This window comes from Eubalaena glacialis, chromosome 1 (assembly GCF_028564815.1).
Source record: "Eubalaena glacialis isolate mEubGla1 chromosome 1, mEubGla1.1.hap2.+ XY, whole genome shotgun sequence".
Lineage (NCBI taxonomy): Eukaryota > Metazoa > Chordata > Mammalia > Artiodactyla > Balaenidae > Eubalaena > Eubalaena glacialis.
Genome location: NC_083716.1, coordinates 161253599 through 161274375, shown reverse-complemented (window position 1 = coordinate 161274375; position 20777 = coordinate 161253599). Strand labels below are relative to the sequence as shown.

Here is a 20777-nt window from a genome sequence, read left to right as displayed (position 1 = left end):
CTGGTTGAGAACCGCTGGTTTAGATGAATATCTACACAAGTTTTGGTTAATAATGTTATAAGAAGTCTCAGTAAGTGATTCCTTGAGATGCATTTCAGGTGAATTGAACTTGTTCCTTTTTAATTTGATCTTTTTATGAGGATGAGTTTATTAACATTTATTCCTAATAATTACTAGAGAAAATAACTTGTGTGTTATTAAAATTGATGTATTTTAGCTGCTGAGACAGTTGATAGTTGAGTATGTATACAGTACATGTTACATCTGAAATAGCTGGAACCAAGAAAAGATACGTGCACTTAAATGCACATAATACCATGAGCTGCCTTAGGATGTGTCCTCGTGTCAGGAATCTCCAACAGCCTCATGCACTGCGAAGGCAGCTTTACCCTGTCATTATTTCAGCAGGATAAACACTTCCTTGTTTTATATAATTGGTTCAATAACCTGGAATTCTAAACAAGCAGTCTGGATAAGCAAGGTTACCTTGTATTTAATATTTTCTAAACACTCTTTACATTATTAAACATGTTCATTTAATATTGTTTGAATAGCATTTGTAATGCTAAGAAGGAATTGTACACTCTATTTTGGCATTCATGAAAAGAATCTTTGGAATATAAAAACCAGTAGTAGTCTCAAAATGTATCTGCATTTGTCCCTACCCTACTTCAAGACCATAATTATCATTTTCATCCAAAGACGGGTGATCACTGTGTCATTTTAGTTCCTCTAGGAGAATTTGCAACTTGCTAAATTGGCCATTGCGTCTCCAATCTGAAAAGTCAGCAAATTACACTGGTGGAATCTCACATTGCTAAGAAATTAAAGGCGGCAGTCTTTAGAAAGGGAAGTCTAAAAGAGTACTGAAAAAAGTTGACTCTCTATAGCCAGAAAAATGAACTCAGGGACTATTGAAGCAAAAAGGGAACTTGAAAAGTACCCTGTGTAGTATTTCCTGGAGCGTGTTCTTCCCACTACAGGTTCCATATGCAATGTCAACAGGTGGAAAGCACTTTGGTACCAAAAATGTTTGAGAAAACACCTAAGTAAACAAACGTAGACTGGTTTCTTTACAACAAGAGCCTTAATGTGCTAATGAGCATTTTATATCTCCATTAGGATAGGTCATGTACAGTGCTTCCCCTGAATTTTGACTATAGAACCATTTTAGTGTTTCATGGCACAGTACTAAGGAAAGACTGATCACGTTACAAATGAGGAGACTGAAACCAAGAGAGGTGAACTGGCTTTCCAAAGGTCATGCACCTTGGGCAAAGCCAGCGTAAGATCTCTGTCTCCTCATCTAGCAAGACTTTAGAGAGTGAATGGCAACAGACGGGCTATTATGTATTCTCCTGTAGAGAGAATCATGGGTTTCATGGGTGAGACTTCTAAGAGTGGGGTCAGCAAACTTTTTCAGTAAAGAGCCATATAGTAAATATTTTAGGCTTTGTGGGTCATGTGGTCTTCTTCACAAAACTACACAACTCTGCCTTGGTAGCAGGAAAGCAGCTACACACAGTATGTAAACAAATACAAGTGTTCCAGTCAAATTTTGTTTATAGAAGCAGGAGGCAGGCCCAATGTAGCCAGCCCACCAAAGTTGCCATCCTTGTTCTAGGACAAGGTTCTGGTTACCTACTTCTGTGCAACGAACTACCCCAAAACTTAGTGACTTCAAATGACAACCACTTGGTGGTACTCAGCTGGTGGCTGACCTGGTCCCTTAGCAGGAATGGTTGGAAGGCTGGGCTCAGCCAGCTCCTCTCCCTCTCCGCGTGGTCTCAGGGCTCTTCCACGAGATCTTTCCAACAGGAATATGAGCTTCTTACATGGCAGCTCCCAGGGCTCCAAGAGCAAGTATTCCACTCCCTTTAACTTAGATACTGGGCTTGGATATTGGCTCAGTATCACTTCCACAGCCTTCTGCTAGTCAAGGGAACCTAGAGGCTGCTCAGATTCAAGGAGAGGGGACATAAACCCTCCGTCTCTATGCAGGGAGTGTCAAAGAACTTGTGGCCATTTTTAATCTGCCACAGACAGAAAGATGAGCTGGGAGGATGGGCTACTGAATAGTTCTACTCTGGAAGAGGGAGGAACTTTCCTTCATTGCCTGCTCTGGATTCACAGAAGAAAAGTTGGGATGCAGACAGAAAAGGGGTTTGTGAGACTAGAACCCATAAGCCCTTTTCATATATGTATTTTTATATGACCAGCCTGAATTTGCATTTGGAATAGCCTTCTGTACCCTATAGTGTTGGATTTCATTTTGCTTCTACCAGGTATTGGTGCCCTTTTCCTTTTCAGAGAAGTTGAAAATAGTACATTTTAAGAAGCGCAAAGTTCAAATTGCCCCAGTACTATGGTCACAAGAGCTACGTAATGCATGGTGAGAAAAGCAGATAGGCAGACAATTGAATATATAAATGAAATGTAATCCTTTAATCCTACTTAGCTACAAGCTGGTTTGTGTTAACCAAAAGCTGACCCTGGTTCTTTGAGCTCTGTAATTTTTCTGTGCGTGTAAAACGACATTGATTGCTCTCTCTGCTAGAGGGGAGTGTCTCCTCCACAGTCTTGCAAACCTCTAACATTACAGTAACCATGGTCATTCTCTTCTATCACTCTTCATTTTCCATTGCTGAACGGACTCAGATTTATTAAACACAGGAACTCTGAAGTGAGTGATGGTGCTCAGTATTCTATCACAATAGTATTGCTATCATGGTAGTAATTTTCCACCGCCCTTTTCCAGTAATTTTATTTAAATTATTTAGAATTGGGTGAATTCACCTACCTGAAGCGCCATCCCCATTGGTGCATTCATTATTACAGAGCCTCTGGATGGTCATAGTTTAATTCACAACATTACTTTTGAAAAAAGAGAATAATTGATTTCAGATGTTTCCTTCATGAAACAAGGCCACATGGGATCTAGTTTCTCTCAGTCCTAAGGCGACTACTCTTGCAGGAATTTCAGCCACCCAACTTAGATATACCAAGTTAGGGATACTTCAATACTATGATTTAAAGCATTGGATTAATATGGACTTAACAAAAACACTGGGTGCCTTTTCTGCAGACAGTAGCACGGATAAATGTTGTTACAATCTTTGAAGACTAAGAGTGGACAGGTTGGGAGTTCCCTGGTGGTCCAGTGGTTAGGACTCAGAGCTTTCCCTGCCATGGCCCCAGATTTAATCCCTGGTCAGGGAACTAAGATCCCACAAGACACACAGTGCGGCCAAATAAATAAATAAATAAAAAGCAGGACCATCTTAAAAAAAAAAAGAACAGACAGGATGGATGGGTGTGGTGAGGAAAATGTGGTTGGGTTCAGAATGAATGTCACGGATCATTAAAAGAGAGGAACTAGAAGGGATCAAAGTCACTGTATTCTTTGCCTTCATGTTTTCCCCACCCATCAGTGGCAGGAATTCTGATTGTCTTTCCCTTTTGGCTCATTAAAGTGGAAACTGTGCCTGAAACTAACTGCTAGAGCCCCATGATATTGGTAGGCTTTCCTTTATCCCCATGAGATCTCCTAAATCTTTCAAAATCCCTTTAACTTAGAGTTTCCTATCACTAGTTGACCAGTGAGTTGAGTACTGAGGAATTCAAAAGCTTTAATAATATAAAGAATACAATTTTGATATGAAAGAAACATTGGTTGGTTATTTTATAATTAGCATTGCATATTTGCCATTCAGCCATATTATTTCACTGAATAGTACTTGCCAGTCTTTTTTTTTTTTTTTTTAATGGTGGCAGATTCAGGATCTCTATATTCCAATAACAAAGAAGTAAAAGTATGCTTACCCCTATTATTTCTTTTTTCCACTTAGAAATAGGAAAGATGCCCCATGTGAGGTTTTATCTCTGCACGACAAATAAATGTAAAGCAATGCATATACCATGGGAGAGTTTGTATATATTTAATCCCCTGGCTAGCTAATATTCAGTAATGAACCAACTTTTTTAAAAAGTTAAGATTAAACTGCAAAATTAATTTCTAAGTTTTATAAACTTTTTATTTAAAAATGTTTAATAACAACTCCTAGATAAAACATATAAGAAATTATGTTTGCTTTAATGAGATTCTCCCTCTTTGCTAGAAAGTATATATTTCACAGTCATAAAGAAAGACGTGCCCACTCTCTCTATATCTTCCCTCCCAAGAGAATGTAAAAGAAATAAATGGAACCTGTTCCAGTTGTCAATGTAGGAACTGAAATGTGCTCCATTTTTTCTAAAAACTAGGGTGACTGACCATTCCATTTCTCCCCAGTTTTCCAGATTTTGGCACTGATAGTCCCAAGTACCCAGAAACACTCAGTCCCCGGCAAACCAGGATGGTTGGTTGCTCTAATTCAGGTGCCTTCCTTAGGAACGTTTGTGATACTCTGTGAATGATGAACTAGACAGATCTTTAAATACTTAAAAAATTTTTTAAAAACTATTGCAGATTTTCTTCATTCCCATTTTATTCAGCTTCAATCTTTGCCTTTCTTCCCTGTCATTTTTGTTCTCTGGACCACTGGATAAGCTAGAGGTACGTTTTTCACTCTTGTTATTTCTAATGCTTTAGTTTTTCATTTTTCTGAAAGAGGTTGTCCAGAAAAGGGACCTACTCTGCCTGGTTTTCTGGTGATTTGTTTTGACTCCTCTGTTCACTCCTTATTTACTTTGGAAGCCACATTATTTCTGCCCACCTCAGCTGAAGAAAATATCCCATCACAAAATGTCAGAGGCGCGTGCTGTGTCTGTCGGTGCTTTGAAAACAGCTCAGTGTTACCCTTATCTCTGGCAGTCCCAAGAGCATGGTATCACTGAGTGGGTAATTGTTCACTGCCCGTGACTGTCCCATTACCCACACCCTCTTCTCCTGATTAGATAGCTCTCTGCATCCATATCCCATGCTGGAGGCTTCACGTATTACACAGTAAGGAGCTAGCTAGGCTTGAACATTTTTTTTTTTTAATAAATTTATTTATTTTATTTATTTATTTTTGGCTGCGTTGGGTCTTCGTTGCTGCGCCGGGGCTTTCTCTAGTTGTGGTGAGTGGGGTCTACTTTTCGTTGGAGCACTCGGGCTTCTCATTGTGGTGGCTTCTCTGTTGCAGAGCACGGGCTCTAGGCACGCAGGCTTCAGTAGTTGTGGTGCATGGGCTTCAGTAGTTGTGGCGCACGGGCTCAGTAGTTGTGGCTCACAGGCTCTAGAGCACAGGCTCAGTAGCTATGGCGAAGGGGCTCAATTGCTCCGCGGCATGTGGGATCTTCCCGGACCAGGGCCCGAACCCGTGTCCCCTGCATTGGCAGTCAGATTCTTAACCACTGCACCACCAGGGAAGCCCAAACTTTTAAATTTATGAAAAATTGCCAAAGCTGGTTTGCATAATTCATTTGGCTGCTTTTCGTTGAATTTCTCTTCGTATAATTAAAAAAAATTTTTTTTTCTTCCTTATCCTCATTTCCTAACACTCTGGTCTAATCAGCTGTGTTATTTCCTAAACAGTTGAAAAGAAAAATTGTCACAGATATCCAGGCTGCGAGATTCCTCTTAGTTGGAAATAAGCCGCATATGTCAGTATTCATTCAGAGGCTGAAATTTGCTTTGCTCTGTGATTTTGAAAGCCTAAAAGCAATTTCAGATCATCTTCTATCATATAGCTGTCTTTTTAGCAGTGCAAAAGCTTAGTTTCCTAGAAATGATTGAGGCTTCAGCAAACAGCCATGTGCTGATATATACAAATTCTATCCATTGGCAAAGAGAAGTACTTTATTAAAACTGCTTGTAATTAAGTGTATGTTTAATTGTGTCTGAATCCCTGACCATGTAACATGTGGAACAGCCAGGGAGATAGAAATCTCTTTCAAATCACACTCTGCAATGAGGGCTGCTTACCTTGTTTTGCCCTCTCTGGACTTTGCAATCCTGGCTGTAATAGTTAGAACCCTCAGTCCAAGTGTCCCTGGAGGGTTCATTAACTTGGGACCTTATGAAAGCAAGAAAATGACTTGTTGAGATTACACATTGTTGAGATCCCACATTAAAGAATGAGATCTACCTAATTGAATTATACAGTTAACATAAATAACACTATGTAAACAGCAGACTCCAGATCAAATACAGTCTAGAATTTGTGGACGATTTTAGCCTGGAGTGGCTGACAGAGTGGTCCCTTGTTCCAGTGCTGTGCGGTTTCCTCTGTTTTCTTCCTGTGTCATCTGTCTGAGTCTGTGCACACCCTTTGGAATGGGGCTGTTCTTGTTCCACTCAAGTTAGCACTGCAATGCTATCAGAGGATGCAATGTGTGTATCAGAGCATTAGGGACATTTCTCAGAGTCTATATTTGTAACTGTTGACAGCTCAGATTAATGGGGGGAGGGAGCTTTTGATTGCAGGAGACAGACACTCCCTTGATTTGCTTTAGTGGAAAGAGGATTTATTGTAAGGATGTATGTTGACTGACACTGTAGGAACTAGCTGTTTTCCTATTCTCTCACGGGCTCTATCGTCTCTTCCATTGTGTCTTTGCTCCTCTTTGTCTGTTTTATTCTCTTCCCTCTACAGATAGAATTCTTTGACTTATAATTTTCTCTCCCTCATAAACTTAACTTTCACATATCTCTCTGGGCCTCCTTCTAAATCCAGAACTTTAAGCTGCAGCTCTGAACATTCACTGGCTCAGTCTCTGTTGTTCTGAATTAAGGTCCCGGTGTGATGTAGGGTATTATGGATTTTAATACTTGTCTCTCCCCCGAGACTGGATGCTTCTTGAGCATAGGGATGAAGCCTGTTTTCTTTGCCACAGTATACCACAATGCCTAGCACAGAATAGGTACCGAGTAAACATTTTATGAATGAATAAAATATGCAAAAACCATCTGAAATCCACTAGTAAGTGTTCTTGTGAGGGAAAGGTTTCTACATGACTTCAACTGGCTGAGTGTTCTCAAACACCAGTCGGTTTAGACTGAAGCCACCTTATTCCTTTCCTACTTGCTAAACGTATCTCACTGCTCCAAGGACTTTGAAACTGCTTTGCAAATTAGGGTCAAAATGTTCAGTAAAGATCAACGTGATGAAAACATTCAAAGAGTAAATGTTGGGAGAGAGATTGTTTCCATGGTGACGTCTGCTTCAGGGAGCCCTCGTGTTGATGAGAGTGAGTCAGCTGACCCACCACCCACTCAGAGTCATCCAGTTGTTACAAACCTACAATCCACCTGCCACATCAAGTGTTGATGGCAGTAACCCTGTATTTGATTCATTACTGGCAGCTCCTTCTTTGGGTAAAATGAGCTTGTAAAAGCAGGTGGAAGTGGTGCAAGAGGGAAGGAGTGGATTCAGCGGCTGAAAGTCGGGGGTGCGCTTTCACTTACCCATGGAATGGCTTTTCTCTTTATGAGGTGCCACGGTTATCTGACTGTCCCTCCAGGGAATCTGTGTCCCAGTTATATTCTGTGTTCCTGACCACACTGCAGTGACAGAGGGACCACTCTGCTCCTTTGGGGCAGAAGAACAACTTCCTGATTATAGAACAGGTGTTGGACAAAGTCCTTACTGACAGAAACATGGACCCCAGATACTTCTTGGGTGAACTACCCCCCAGCTCCCTGCCTACCACCGCTGCAATCAAGTATTCGTTCTTGTTCTTTTTTAACCATTTCACACAATGATTATCTGGTAGCAGAAGTCACTATACTGTGGTTTTCTACTATTGATCCTAAACCTTTCGTATTGCTTTACCACGAGACAGATAACAGATAACATTTTCACCAACATTCTAAAAATTACCTAAGTAAATGTTATTTCCTCCAACATAGTTACTTTGGGAGATGAAATGTTTATTCCAGTGATACATTTGTTACCGAAACATTTTTAGAACTCCTCTTTCAGTACCATTAACTTGCTTCTCTCTTATTCTGAAGTATAATTCAAAACTTTTATATAGTATATAAAAGAATGTATTCAGTAAGTATCTATAGGAATATATGGATAAAGATGTGAATACATATGTGTTTTCACTCTATTCTCCTTAGAACACTTTTACATGTACCTCATCTTTCTTTTTTCTAAATAATGAAAGATCCAAATATTTGATGAGCTTTCCCATTTTTATGTGAATGTCCAAATTTGTGCATGGTTAACTGTGCAGTTCTTCACTTGACTTTAACTTTAGCAACTGCCAGTACAGCCCCTCAAGTTTGATATTTGCTACTGGACATTAGAAACAATATTATCCTCATGCAGTGAAATTTTAGGTTTCATTGCCTAAAACCTGAAGTAGAAATAAAATGGATTTTCCTTGTCATCTACAGGAAATGTTTGATGTTATACTGGATGAAAACCAGCTGGAGGATGCGTGTGAACATCTGGGAGAATACCTTGAGGCCTACTGGCGTGCCACTCACACGACCAGTAGCACCCCCATGACCCCACTGCTTGGAAGGAATTTGGGCTCAACAGCACTCTCACCATATCCCACAGCAATTTCTGGGTTACAGGTAGTGTCACTTGTGCTCTTACAACCTTACGTTTAAGGTTCTATAGGAAACTTGATTGAGATGGAGACTGGGAGTGGCCTAGAGAGCCATGCGTTACTATATTAAAAATCTAAAGTATTGCCTAATCATGTAGACTATTTTACATTTTTACAAACTCAAATCACTTTGGTTCATATACTTGCTCTGAAGTCTTGGCAACAAAATTCTTCAGATTCACATCTTTTGGCTACATTGATTCTAACAGATACAGACTATTTTACATTTTTACAAACTCAAAAAGTGTTACCTAATCATGATCTGTCCTAGACAAAGTTACCCTGAGAGTGGCGTTTTCCTTAGAACTTTGTTCTCTGTTAATTTATAATGGCTTTTACCTAGGTAAATTCATCCCTCCTATGTCTAAACCCTGCTAAGAAACTTTCTACCTACTATGCAACTGTCCATTACTTCTCCATGTCACTTCTTAAGGGTTATACAGTGGTGGCATTGTCAGGCACAGGGCTAGCTAAGTAAGGTATGTGAGACAGACGGGCCTTATGGCCACCCTTACCTAATCCTTCCTCCCCAGGCTGCGGGGCCTGTCCCCTAGCTTGCCCAAACAGAACATGCACATAAGTAGAGTCGCCTTGTTTGGAAACAGTCGTGAATCCCTGAGTTTTCTTAGGGGTGGGCAGGGCCCACCTCGGTCATCGGCTATGGCCAGTGTTGTTTAGGGAAGCTGGGGATGAGTGTAGGAGCAGGAGGCTTGCTCTCCTGCTGTTCTGGTGCTGCACTCAGGGCTAGATGTGGGGAGCCGGAGGCATTGTGATACAAAGTGAATCTTGCCTTCCTCCATCAATTATTATGTACCATCTACCAAGCTGCTGCTGGAATGTGGCCATACCCCCAGCTGACTGAGGAACAGGTAGTCAATTGAGCTCTCGTGCATCATGACTAGTTTTGTATTAATGGGTTATAATGATAGTCATAATTGTAGATCATATAGAGTTAACTCTGAGATAAATGGCACTCTCTCAAATGTTATTTTAACTGTATTACTCTTTTACAAAATTGCATCTTTGTAAGCAAAAAACTGCCATGTAAATGGATAGCTTTCGAGGCTGGAAGTGAACTTGGGAAACGGGCTATTATAATATGCAGTGTATATGTGTGCACTGGGACTCTTTCTTTCCTTGTTTCACTGCCTGCCTGCTGATCCGAGTGTGGCATTCCACTGACTGGTTTGGGTTGGCTCCGAATAGTACATTGTAGGGTGAGAAATGGATTCATGAAGCAATATGCTTCCACCTACACTAGTAGGTGGAAATGAAATGTTGCACTTTGTTTATGAATATAACACTCCTGACTTATCACCTCCAAGACATCCACGTAGAGTGCTTCTCCCAGTTTCACTTGAGTTACCGTGGTACCCTTTATCCTGGGGCCTATTTCTCCTAGTAACCATGGGCACTTAATTGTGAGACCCCTGGTTGGGGTTCCCAGCACAGGCTGTGACTGTTGAATGAGCTTCCTACTGTGTGCAGGTGAGTGTCCTTTAGAGGAAATGCATCTGGGTCTTTGGTTTCATCAGCATCCTGTTTCTTAACTGAGGCGACCTACCTAAGCAGGTAGACACAGCTATGATACATGTTTTCCCATGATTTTAAGAAAAATGTTAATAGCCTTTTCTGAGCGCTCAAATAAGTGTCTGAAGATATTAATTTCAAGTAGTGGTATTAGAGGAATTTAGTTTATATTCTGAAGACTATTTTTGCAGGACATTTCAGTTGAGGAAGCAAGAATTGTAAATATATCAATTCACTGGCTCCATAATTATTGTGTACTTCTTTGGAGAGAATATTGCTGAGTCTTACATTTATGTAGGATGTAGAAACAAATATTTTATGGGTAGCACAAATCATAATTTTATTAAAATATTTTTAAAAGGTATCAGGAACATTCAGCTAATAAAGATGAAGTGTGTGACTTTAGGAGGAGAAAGGTTTTATCAGTTCAAGAGAGGAATAAAATAACAGATGCTATTCTGAACTTTAACTTATTTCCCAACAGTAAAATAATCGTCATTTTGCAATAAAAGTGGAATTATTAGGCCTTCGTATATATATTAAGTTCCATTCAGCAGCTAACTTTAAATTCTATGTTTTTAATAGGAAGCATAATTATGCAGTATTATGTAATTAAATTCATAAACTACCAGCACTTTGGCATCTTTGCATGTTGTGTCCCAAATACATAAGACCAGGTATTTCGAGCAGACCATTTGTACATCAGAATGTTTTATTGAGTGAGATATTTAGCGTCTTATTGTCCAGATCCTACTGTTGTACATACATTTGCATGTTCTAGATGAATGAAGCTGACGTAATTTAACCAGTGAACCATCTGATATTTTTAGAGTCAGCGTATGAGGTACAGCAACCACTCCACAGAGAACTCTCCAATTGAAAGGCGAAGTCTAATGACCTCTGATGAAAATTATCACAATGAAAGGGCTCGGAAGAGTAGGAACCGCTTGTCTTCCAGTTCCCAGCATAGCCGAGATCATTACCCTCTCGTGGAAGAAGATTACCCTGACTCATACCAGGACACTTACAAACCTCATAGGAACCGAGGATCGCCTGGGGGATATAGCCATGACTCTCGACATAGGCTTTGAGTCTGCAGAAACAAACAAAATATTCATCTGTTGACAATTTTCCATTGCACTGCTAGGATACAACCAATCATCTTAACTCGGCAACTACAGCACAGTATTTGCCTGTGCTTATGGGCTGCTGTCATTGATGCTAAGAAGGGGCAAAAAGGAAAAAAAAAAAAAAAAAGTGTACATTATGCCCTTAAGTCTAGATGGATATTAGATGCCCAATCATAGAGATATTTTTAAGTGCAACATTTACATAACAGTACCTTTTGTTTTCTTCATTAGGTTTAGACACATCAATTTGTAATTTAAGGTACTTATCAAGGCACATATAAAATAATTTCCCGTGCTGGAAATTCCAAATGACCAGTTCCAGTTGGAACCAATTTATAAACCAATTCCTGTTGGAATTTGGGTGAATCGACTAGAAAGTCTACTTGAGCATGTTGTAATCAATTTAAAAATCTGAAAAAAAAAAAGAAACTAATTAATAAAATCAAAATACCAATAGAAGCCAAAACCAGCTATGGTATTTATTTGCTGGAGACTAAATTTACACTTAAAGTTGGAATGTATAAACATTTTAATATATGTTAACATTGCCAGAATGGCTTTTCAAACTTACCAAATCTATTGATAGTGCCAAAAAAAAAATCTCAAATTAATGCAGAAATTCTACAGTCTCCTCAGATTTTAATATTTTTATTTCTTTTCTGGCACAGCTGTTGTATTCAAAGTGTTTTGCTTTTTGTTTGGTCACAACTGTTAGCTTGTTTGAAGTTGGCAAAAAAAAAAAACTCAAAATTTCTTTAGCAGTGAGAGAGAATAGTAAAGACAAGCCCAATCATAGCTGGTTATGTGAGATGGAAAATGGGGTGTTGTTTCCCCTTTAATCAATCTGAGCACAACTACATACATTCAGGAATCTGAAGTCAGACAGTAAGAATGGGCACAGATCCTCCTGAGTGCAAGGCTAAACATCTCCAGATGGGATTTCACCTATCCCACTTACCACAAATACGGGTTCTGTGTTCACCGCCAGCACAATTGAGTATCTTTCCATTGCTTCACTCAGTCTCTGTCTTTGAATATCTGAATGTTCTAGCCCTTCACCAAATTCTTTATAATCATGCTAAGGATTTTTTGTTTTACATGGACACACTGAATTTTGATATTGAAAGCTGCGTTTATACAAAATGATTAATTGAAAAACTGTGAAAACGAATTTACGAGCTTGTAGTAAAAAAATAAACTTGTAGATTCAGAATAGATTTGTTTACTAAAATCGTATCATTTTTATTGCAGAGAATTATAAAGCATTTGAAGATTGAACTGCTTTATTTCTAATGAACACTCCTCTTTACCTATTAAGTCTTCACAGTTTTTCCAGTGACTATAATTACAGAATCAGTGACCTTATGTCTCCTATAATCAAGGAAGCCTTAGATTCACTATGATCCAAGAAACTATTGAAATTGACCCTTTTATACCATACACAAATGTCTTTAGGAAAAGACTCTTGTTTCTAAGAGTCCGTTTTTCTAAAACTCGCATAGGATCAGGCATAAAAGTCCTTTTCTACTAGTACATGTCATGAAGCCTATTTTTTTTGGAAAACAATAATAATTCATATTCTGTTATCTTATTTCCCCCCATCCAAACCTTTCAATGTTTAGGCTCTCAAAGCATGCACCAGTTAAATAATTTTCTTGACCATGAAAATAGGTTCCATATTCTTAATTAGTTATGTATATATCTTGAACCTCATTATAACCCCCGCATTCCCTCTCCTCCTGTTATACACTGTGCATACCCCATTATGAACATGTTTAGCTGATAATGAGGATGCCTATAATCATGTAAGTTATCGCAAATATTTGATACAATTAAAAAATGTGGGCTCAGTGAATTCTAAAAGTTAACATGTGATACTGGCTTGTGAGGTTCTTTTGTCATCTAGTGAAGCTTACAGAATTTTCAGTTAAGACATTTAAAAGAGCTATATCCATTAGGCACTTTACTAAACATACAACCTGCCATTACTGAATACTTTGTTAGAGCACAGAAGAGCATTTTTCCAGCAAACAAATATATTTATTACATGTACAGCACATATTTGCATGAAAAAGAAAACACTAGCCAAAACATTTTTCTATATGCTTTACTGGTTTCTTGTTTGTGCGCATTAAAGTATTTAATTGCAAAGAGTGCACCAAGGTGTTAAACTTAGACTAGACAGCTGTTCAGCTTTTTCTGTAGTAGCATTAGCAATCTGGCCATTTAACTACTTTAAGATATTTACATTTTATGGCAGGTAGCTGTAACAGCATTTACATATATTTCCTAGTCAGCAAGATTACCATATTCTTTCAACTTTTAAAAATCTCTTGTTTTTAACGGCCTCTCAAAGCCTAGTTTCTATGTCCTCTATGTCACGCTGATAGAAAGAGAGGTCCATTCAATATCTGTGCACAAAACCAATCTTTCCTTTACCATCAAGTGTCCATACCTGTTTTGCTTTGCATTCTTATTCAAAAGCTAACAGTCTTGGAAAGGGTATAATGTATATTTTCTTGATGGATGTACTTAAATTTTTACTTTGATTTAGCATATTCTTTCCCCTTCCTTTTGTAATACGTTATCTTCTCCAAATGAATAAGGGATATGCATTTTCTTTTTTCTTTTTCTTAAGCCTTAGAGTTTATTGTGTAAATGATACTAAAATACAGATATATACTAAATGAAAAGTTTTATTTTTACCAAGCACATCAAGCACCTTTGGAAAATACATATTCCATAAATACTTTGTTTTTAACTGATTTCATTTAAAGATTAGCAAATGATAAGCAGGAGAAGCAAGTCTTATAATGTTTTGAGGCTGTTTTAACTTGTAGTGTAAACCACATATTCTGTAATTTCAGCATATATAATTTCAGAATATGTAAATTACATATTCTGTAATTTCAGTCAGCGAACATGTAACAATGTAGACACATGTGACAATGTGGAAGTGTAGTCTTGGAAAAAAAAGGAATGCAATTTGTCCATCCTGATGTTAATTCTCAAGGCTGTAATGTGACTCCAGTATTGTAATCAACCATGTTATCTTGTTTCCTCCAATATTTAAAGCAACACTTAGAAATGTTTATAAATGACTGATGATTCTCGCTTATCTTTATACAGTTCTGTTGGAAAGAAAATTGAAATTAACAATACAGACTGATAGTCTTTCCTAGTAAGAGAGTCTTAATTATGTGACAATATGACATTGCTTAGTTCTTAATGAAATGAATTTTTTAAGTATAAAACAAATTCTGAGAAAATTATTTGTTCCCTTTGAATAATTTCTTAATTACTTTAATTATTATTGTTGTTTGCGAAATGTATTTTTGGAATGTTAACCTTTTTAACATACCTGCATACTTGAACTTGTCTTTTGTGTGAGGGCCTTAAAATTCATAATAGGAAGCTAAAGCAGCGAAAGGGAGGGAGAGAAGGAAATGATGCCAAAAGACCATTTGCAAATTTAAACTCCTTGAATGAACATATCATAAAATGTTGTTGAGACCCAGGATGTCAGTTAAGAATGTTTCTAGGCAACCTTAATTTGCATGCTAGTGTATTTTCTTATTACACAATTTTATTTTGGTATTTGCTAAAAAATAAAAACAAAATAATGCCACTACAGAAATTGCCCTATATATTGATATTTATACTACCTCTTCTCTAGAGAAGACAATCTGTCTTTAAAGAGAAAACACTTTTCAATAAGTAGGGAATTTATTACTTTTACTGCTAACCTTGCTGCAAAGCTAAATGCATAAATTGTTAAAATATACTTTCCCCTTAGATTTTCAACTGTTGACAAAATGCTCTTGTCACCCTTTCATTTCTTCCATGTTAGTGAACTTTTCTTTGAATCAGTTCACAGTTTATCAGGAGACAAGGTAAACATTTAATATGTCAGTAATCATAGGGAACAAGACAAACTGCAAGGAAATTGCTTTTGTGTGCAATTTGTTATAACGTCTAGCTCCAAGTCTGAGAGTAGATTCAGAGATTTGATGTTTAAGTGAAGTTGGTTTGCAAATTCAAATTTTGTTGATCCTTGACTTCTCCTATGGACACTTAGCCATTTTCTGAGTAGGATCATCTTGGACACTCATGTCATTGGAACAAACTTCATATCAATGTTTCAAATAAATGAGAATGTACCCCTTATTTCTTTTATATTTCTGCCTGTATTTCTGTCTTTCATGACACTGTTGCATGTTCTTTTCTTTGTTAATTATCTAAAATTCATCTTTGAATAACTTTATGAATGAAAACATTATAGGGAATTATGTAATAAAATTTGTTTCATTAGTTCCTCATACCTTTAAACATTAGTTCCTCAACACTTTAAATATTGTTAATGCTGTAACTGTTATTAAGTTACTTACTCAAGCTGTGTCTATAGGGCAGAAAACAGTCCTCTTCTTTTAGATGATAATCATGATCAAACCACTCAATACAATAGTTGTCAGACAACAAGGATAACTTTTTTGTTGTTGACTTAAGCAGTCAAGTTACTTAAAATAGTAAAATTGGTTTATATGAGCAGACAGAGCTACAGCATTCAAAAATTACTTGTTAAAGATTTCCTTTTTTGTTAAAATGAACTTTCTCAAATGAAACTCATCCTCATGTAGCAAGTATCTCTCTCTACTTGAGGATGGTTTCATACCAAATGCTTCGTGTAATTAAGGGACATTATGAGAGGACTAGAAAATATTTCATCAGATAATCTTGACTAAGGGCTGTAACTCCCACTTACTGTGAAAACATAAATAAGAGTGAATAGTCATGAGTTTGGGGGAGTCATAGTTACATATGAAATTTTCCTTTGTTTCTTTTGATGTATGTAAAATGTTTGTAGAAAGATGGTAGAAAATGTTATTAATGAATTTAGAGTGTTTGGGGAATACACTGATGCTTCCTCTTTGAAAATTATAGAGTTAAAATGAGGACTATCTAGGAACCAAAATTGTCAGGCCTCCAGCTTTACAATACTCTGTAAGTGTTCTTGGTTATGTTTTGAACACTTAAATTTCTTAACAAATGGCTATGTCTATATTTATGTAGGGGCCACTCTTGCTTTACTTGCATGCCACTTTCACACATCTTTAACTGAAATCAGTGTGAATTCTGTATGCATATGGGATGTATTTTAAGATGCAGGATCATTAATGCTATATTGTTGCATACTATTTTTTATTTTTCATATGCCTTACAATATTTTCTGGGATGTTATTAAAATGAAAGCATTTTATTGCCAAAATAAACCTATGTTATTTCTAATCTGCATTAGCAGTAGAAAAATAATGTAGCAAAAACATATATTGTATAGTACAAAATTATAAAAGATATATATTTTGCCAATAATATAAAAATAGATTGAGGAGAAAGAAGCACATTTGTTATAGCACAAACTTACAACAAAATCCACTGTTAAATTTGGCAGTTGTATTTTTTAAAAGTATATAGATTTAGTTCTAAGTTTTATCAGATTTATTTCATCTACCATCTTTTTAACTTGCTGCTTGATACTTTTCCAGCAATTTACTTCATAGCCTTGCAATCTGTGGATGTAATTTATTTTACTTTATCCCCTTCCATAAAACTTATTAAATTTTATTTTGTGATAAGACTCATACTATATTTACTGTTCTTATTTCTTCTCCTTCAGTAACAACTACAAAAAGTAACAGCAAGTGAGCTTATAGGGCTCCTCTGAATTTTGGACATGTTTGAAATGTTTTATATTTTTCACAGCCTACAGTCAGAATGAGAAATAAAGATGTCCCAACAACAACAAAAAAGTATTTAGGGATTCTTCAATTTGTTTTGTACTGAATACCATTTTGAAACATAAGTAAAAGCCATTAGCTCTTTTTTTTGAAAGGGTGGTAGGAGGGAAAAACATAAACTTATTAATACTAAAAATAAAAATGGCAAATTGATGTAAAAAGATTTCCCTACTATTCTGAGAGCTGTTGATATCCCAAACTATTGCTATATCTCCAGCTACAAAGTGGAAAAAAAATGCTTTTATCCAGTATTTTTCCTTTCTTTAAATTTTATTTATTTTGATAATTTACCCCCTTTTATTTTTCTTATATAGGTAAATGTGTAGCATTCTACAAGGCATGCTGGGTAAAATATACTATGCAAATGTGTACAGTGCTGCATGTTTTGTTCTCCCTCTGCTTTAGTGGCTTTAAAGAAAAAAAAAAAAGTGTTGTTATTTTTGTGAACCAAAACATTTAACAAAGAAAATGCAGAGTGCATGCATATAGTATCCTAATTTCTATGGATTTGTTTTATGGAATTTAAATGTGTACAAACCAACTGCATTAATTTTTTTTCTTTTATATAATAAATGAAAAAAACACTGAAACCAGCGTTATACCTCTCCTTTATATTATTCTAGAGATATACTGAAGATATACCGGGAATCAGTAGGTATATTCCTGTACCTTTTATACGAAAAAAAAAGTCTAAACATTTACCCTCAAAACACAAGTTCAATTAAATGACTACTTCCTGAATACTCTGCTAGGTGTTACAAGTGATCGCAAAAGAAGTACTATATTAGGAAAGAGCTTGTAGTTAAATACATACACATACACGCATGTGCGCATGAAATAGAATATATTACAATGTATGTGTGAAATAGGATTGAATACAATATAGAAAAATAAACTAGATAAACCGTATTGTTCACAAGAAACCCCTATATGATTATTTTAACAATTATCAGAAGTTTCCAAAGGTATTTTGTACCTGTAAGAATTCCATGGATGGCATACAGCTTATGACTTGACATTTCATGTGCTCAGTGTCAAGTGTCCGTGCTATGACTTGATCCGCATTTGAATTTTCTCTCATTGCAGTGCACAAGAAGTTCAAAAGAAATGTGTACTATGTTGGTTATTACCACTGTATTAGGATTATACAGTGATTTATTATAGCCAAATTATTTCACAAGCATTATCGCATTTGATCCATCTGACCCCCCCCCCCCATGGAAAATAGGCAGGGCATAGGTTATTAGACAACTAAAATGAAGATGCCAAAGCTCATTGTAGTCTTTCTCTCTAAAGTACTGTTATCTAAAAATACATATATTAAATGCTTTTAGGCTGATAGTCATCTGAAGCATACAAAACAAGGCCTGGAATACAGTAAATAGTGACTGGATGAATGGTACCTTGGTTATTGGAGATGTACTATATAAGGCTGCCCCAACTATCAAGGCATTTCAACCAACAATCTTCAAGTCCCAACTGGAAGAACTGCAGCTCACTGCAATCACTCCATCAACCTGGCCCTGAAGCCACCTTTTGCATCATCAGTGTATCTCCACTAATGAGATAGATTGTAGAGAGAAGCATCTTGTTTGTCCTGTCATACAACATGCAGATTAGCATAGTGGTTAGACTGTGGCCTCTAACCCTTGCCTGGGTTCAAAGCGTAGATCCAGCAGTAACTAGCTATGAGTTTGGGGCAATCACTTAACTTCCCTGTGCCTGTATCTATTTTGGTAGAGTGATTTTTCTTTTGGTTATGGGTCATGTTTTCATGTTTCTTTGAATGTCCGCTAATTTTTTTATTGGATTCAAGATATTGCAAATTTTCCACTGTGAATGACTTGATCTTGTCTTCTTGATCTGTAAAGAACTTTGGCCTTGTTTTGATAAACAACTGTGAGTTACTTTGATCCTTTCAAGGTTTGTTTTTAAGCTCCTTTAGGACTGATCTAGAGTAAGCCTTATCCTTAGGCTAGTTTAGCTCCTCTTTTAAGATCTCTGGGGTGTTTACTGAATGTCCCATATATTCTGTGTGTTCTCTTTACACTGGCTGAAGGGAACTCAAATGATTCCTGGCCCTTTGTAAACTCTGGTAATTACTTGTTTTACAGCTCCCCAGTACTTGTTTATTTCCTCAAGTCATTACTGGCTAGCCTCAGGGGGTTTCATACTGGTTTTATACTACACACCTACAGATTGATATGCAGCCAAAGACTCAATGCCTCAACCTATGTAGGTTTCGGGAGCTTTTCTCTGGATAGCTTCCTTCTTTCAATCACTCTGCTTTACAGATTCTAGTAGCCTTGATCTCTTGGAATGCTGATCTATGTCTTCATCTCCAGGGAATTGCCAGACTCTATTTGAGTTTCCACTCCCTCTGTAGCTGGCTGGAATTGCCTCCAGGCAGAAAATCCACATAATAATAAAACTTGTCCCATTTGTGTCTCTTATCAGAGATCACAGTCGTATGCTGGGTGTGGGCCGAAAACAGCTGTTTTCTATATTTTGTACAGTTTCCTATTTATTAGTGGTAGGAGGGTAATTCCAGACCATCCCACTCTCCTTTACATGGAAGCAAAATTCTCTCCAATGACATTTTGCATATCACTATAATCATGAATAAATGAGTCTTTAAAAAGTCTCATAAGGAGTCTGTTTTTACAAATAGCTTCATACCACCCAACAAACATTCCCGATTACTTCTTTAGTAGTTCCAAATTTGTATTTCACCCATGGACACCTACAGTTGGACAAGATTGTATTAGGAAAATTTCTTCTCCCCCCGCCCGTGCACTGCCCCCCCCCCTTTTTCTTTTTTGAGACACTTAGAAAATAAGCTGGGAGACCATCTCCCAGCCTATAATGGAGGTTATAAAATATGAAGCCCTAACTTCCCAAGTTAATATGGATATGACACCCATTTAATAAGTTGACAGAGATGTGTGGGGAGTTTGCAAAAAGTTTTAGAGCTGCCAAAAGCATTACCTACAGTGGGCAAGAATGGAAATTGTTGTTTTTCTAAATAGCCTAGAGAGTACTTTATTATTTTTTTAGGAATTTATTTATTTATTTTTATTTTTGGCTGCGTTGGGTCTTAGTTGCTGCACGTGGGCTTTCTCTAGTTGCGGCGAGCGGGGGCTACTCTTCGTTGCGGTGCGTGGGCTTCTCATCACGGTGGCTTCTCTTAATGCGGAGCATGGGGTCTAGGTGCGTGGGCTTCAGCAGTTATGGCACGTGGGCTCAGTAGTTGTGGTTCACGGGCTCTAGAGCCCATGCTCAGTAGTTGTGGCGCACGGGCTTAGTTGCTCCGCAGCATGTGGGATCTTCCCGGACCAGGGCTCGAACCCGTGCGCCCTACATTGGCAGGTAGATTCTTAACCACTGCGCCACCAGGGAAGTCCGAGAGTACTTTATTATGTAAATATAAACATAACAATCCATAAATTTAAATGGATTAATATAGTAATTTTCTTTCCCTTCATGTGTCTTCTCTAAACTTTGTTTCATAATGATAAGCCCCAAAAGAAACCAAAGGACTTTTTCTTGAACAGTTGTTTAAAAAGAGACATGTTTCAGCCCTCAATGCTGCTCTTTGTTTCACAGGTACAAGTTTGCTACAGACAACTACGGAAAACTGTAGACTGTCTTGAGGTCTTACTTAAATGGGTTATTTTTCTATGTATTGAGATGAGATAGTGTATGACTAGGAGAAGTGGTGTGGAAAGGTGGAGTTTATTGCTGGTTTTGTTTCATTTCATTTAGCTCTTGC

General features: G+C 37.3%; 1 protein-coding gene across 2 annotated transcripts in view; it reads left to right on the top strand.

Moving 5' to 3' along the window:
- Positions 1 to 11679, top strand: part of CACNB4 (calcium voltage-gated channel auxiliary subunit beta 4) — a 249280-nt gene extending 237601 nt beyond the window's left edge. For both annotated transcript variants that reach the window (XM_061200124.1, XM_061200133.1), the window contains 2 exons: positions 8330 to 8515; positions 10911 to 11679. In XM_061200124.1, coding sequence (XP_061056107.1) covers positions 8330 to 8515; positions 10911 to 11171 — 447 coding nt within the window. In that variant the 3' untranslated portion in view covers positions 11172 to 11679. The remainder of the gene's footprint in view (positions 1 to 8329; positions 8516 to 10910) is intronic.
- The last annotated feature ends 9098 nt before the right edge of the window (positions 11680 to 20777 follow it).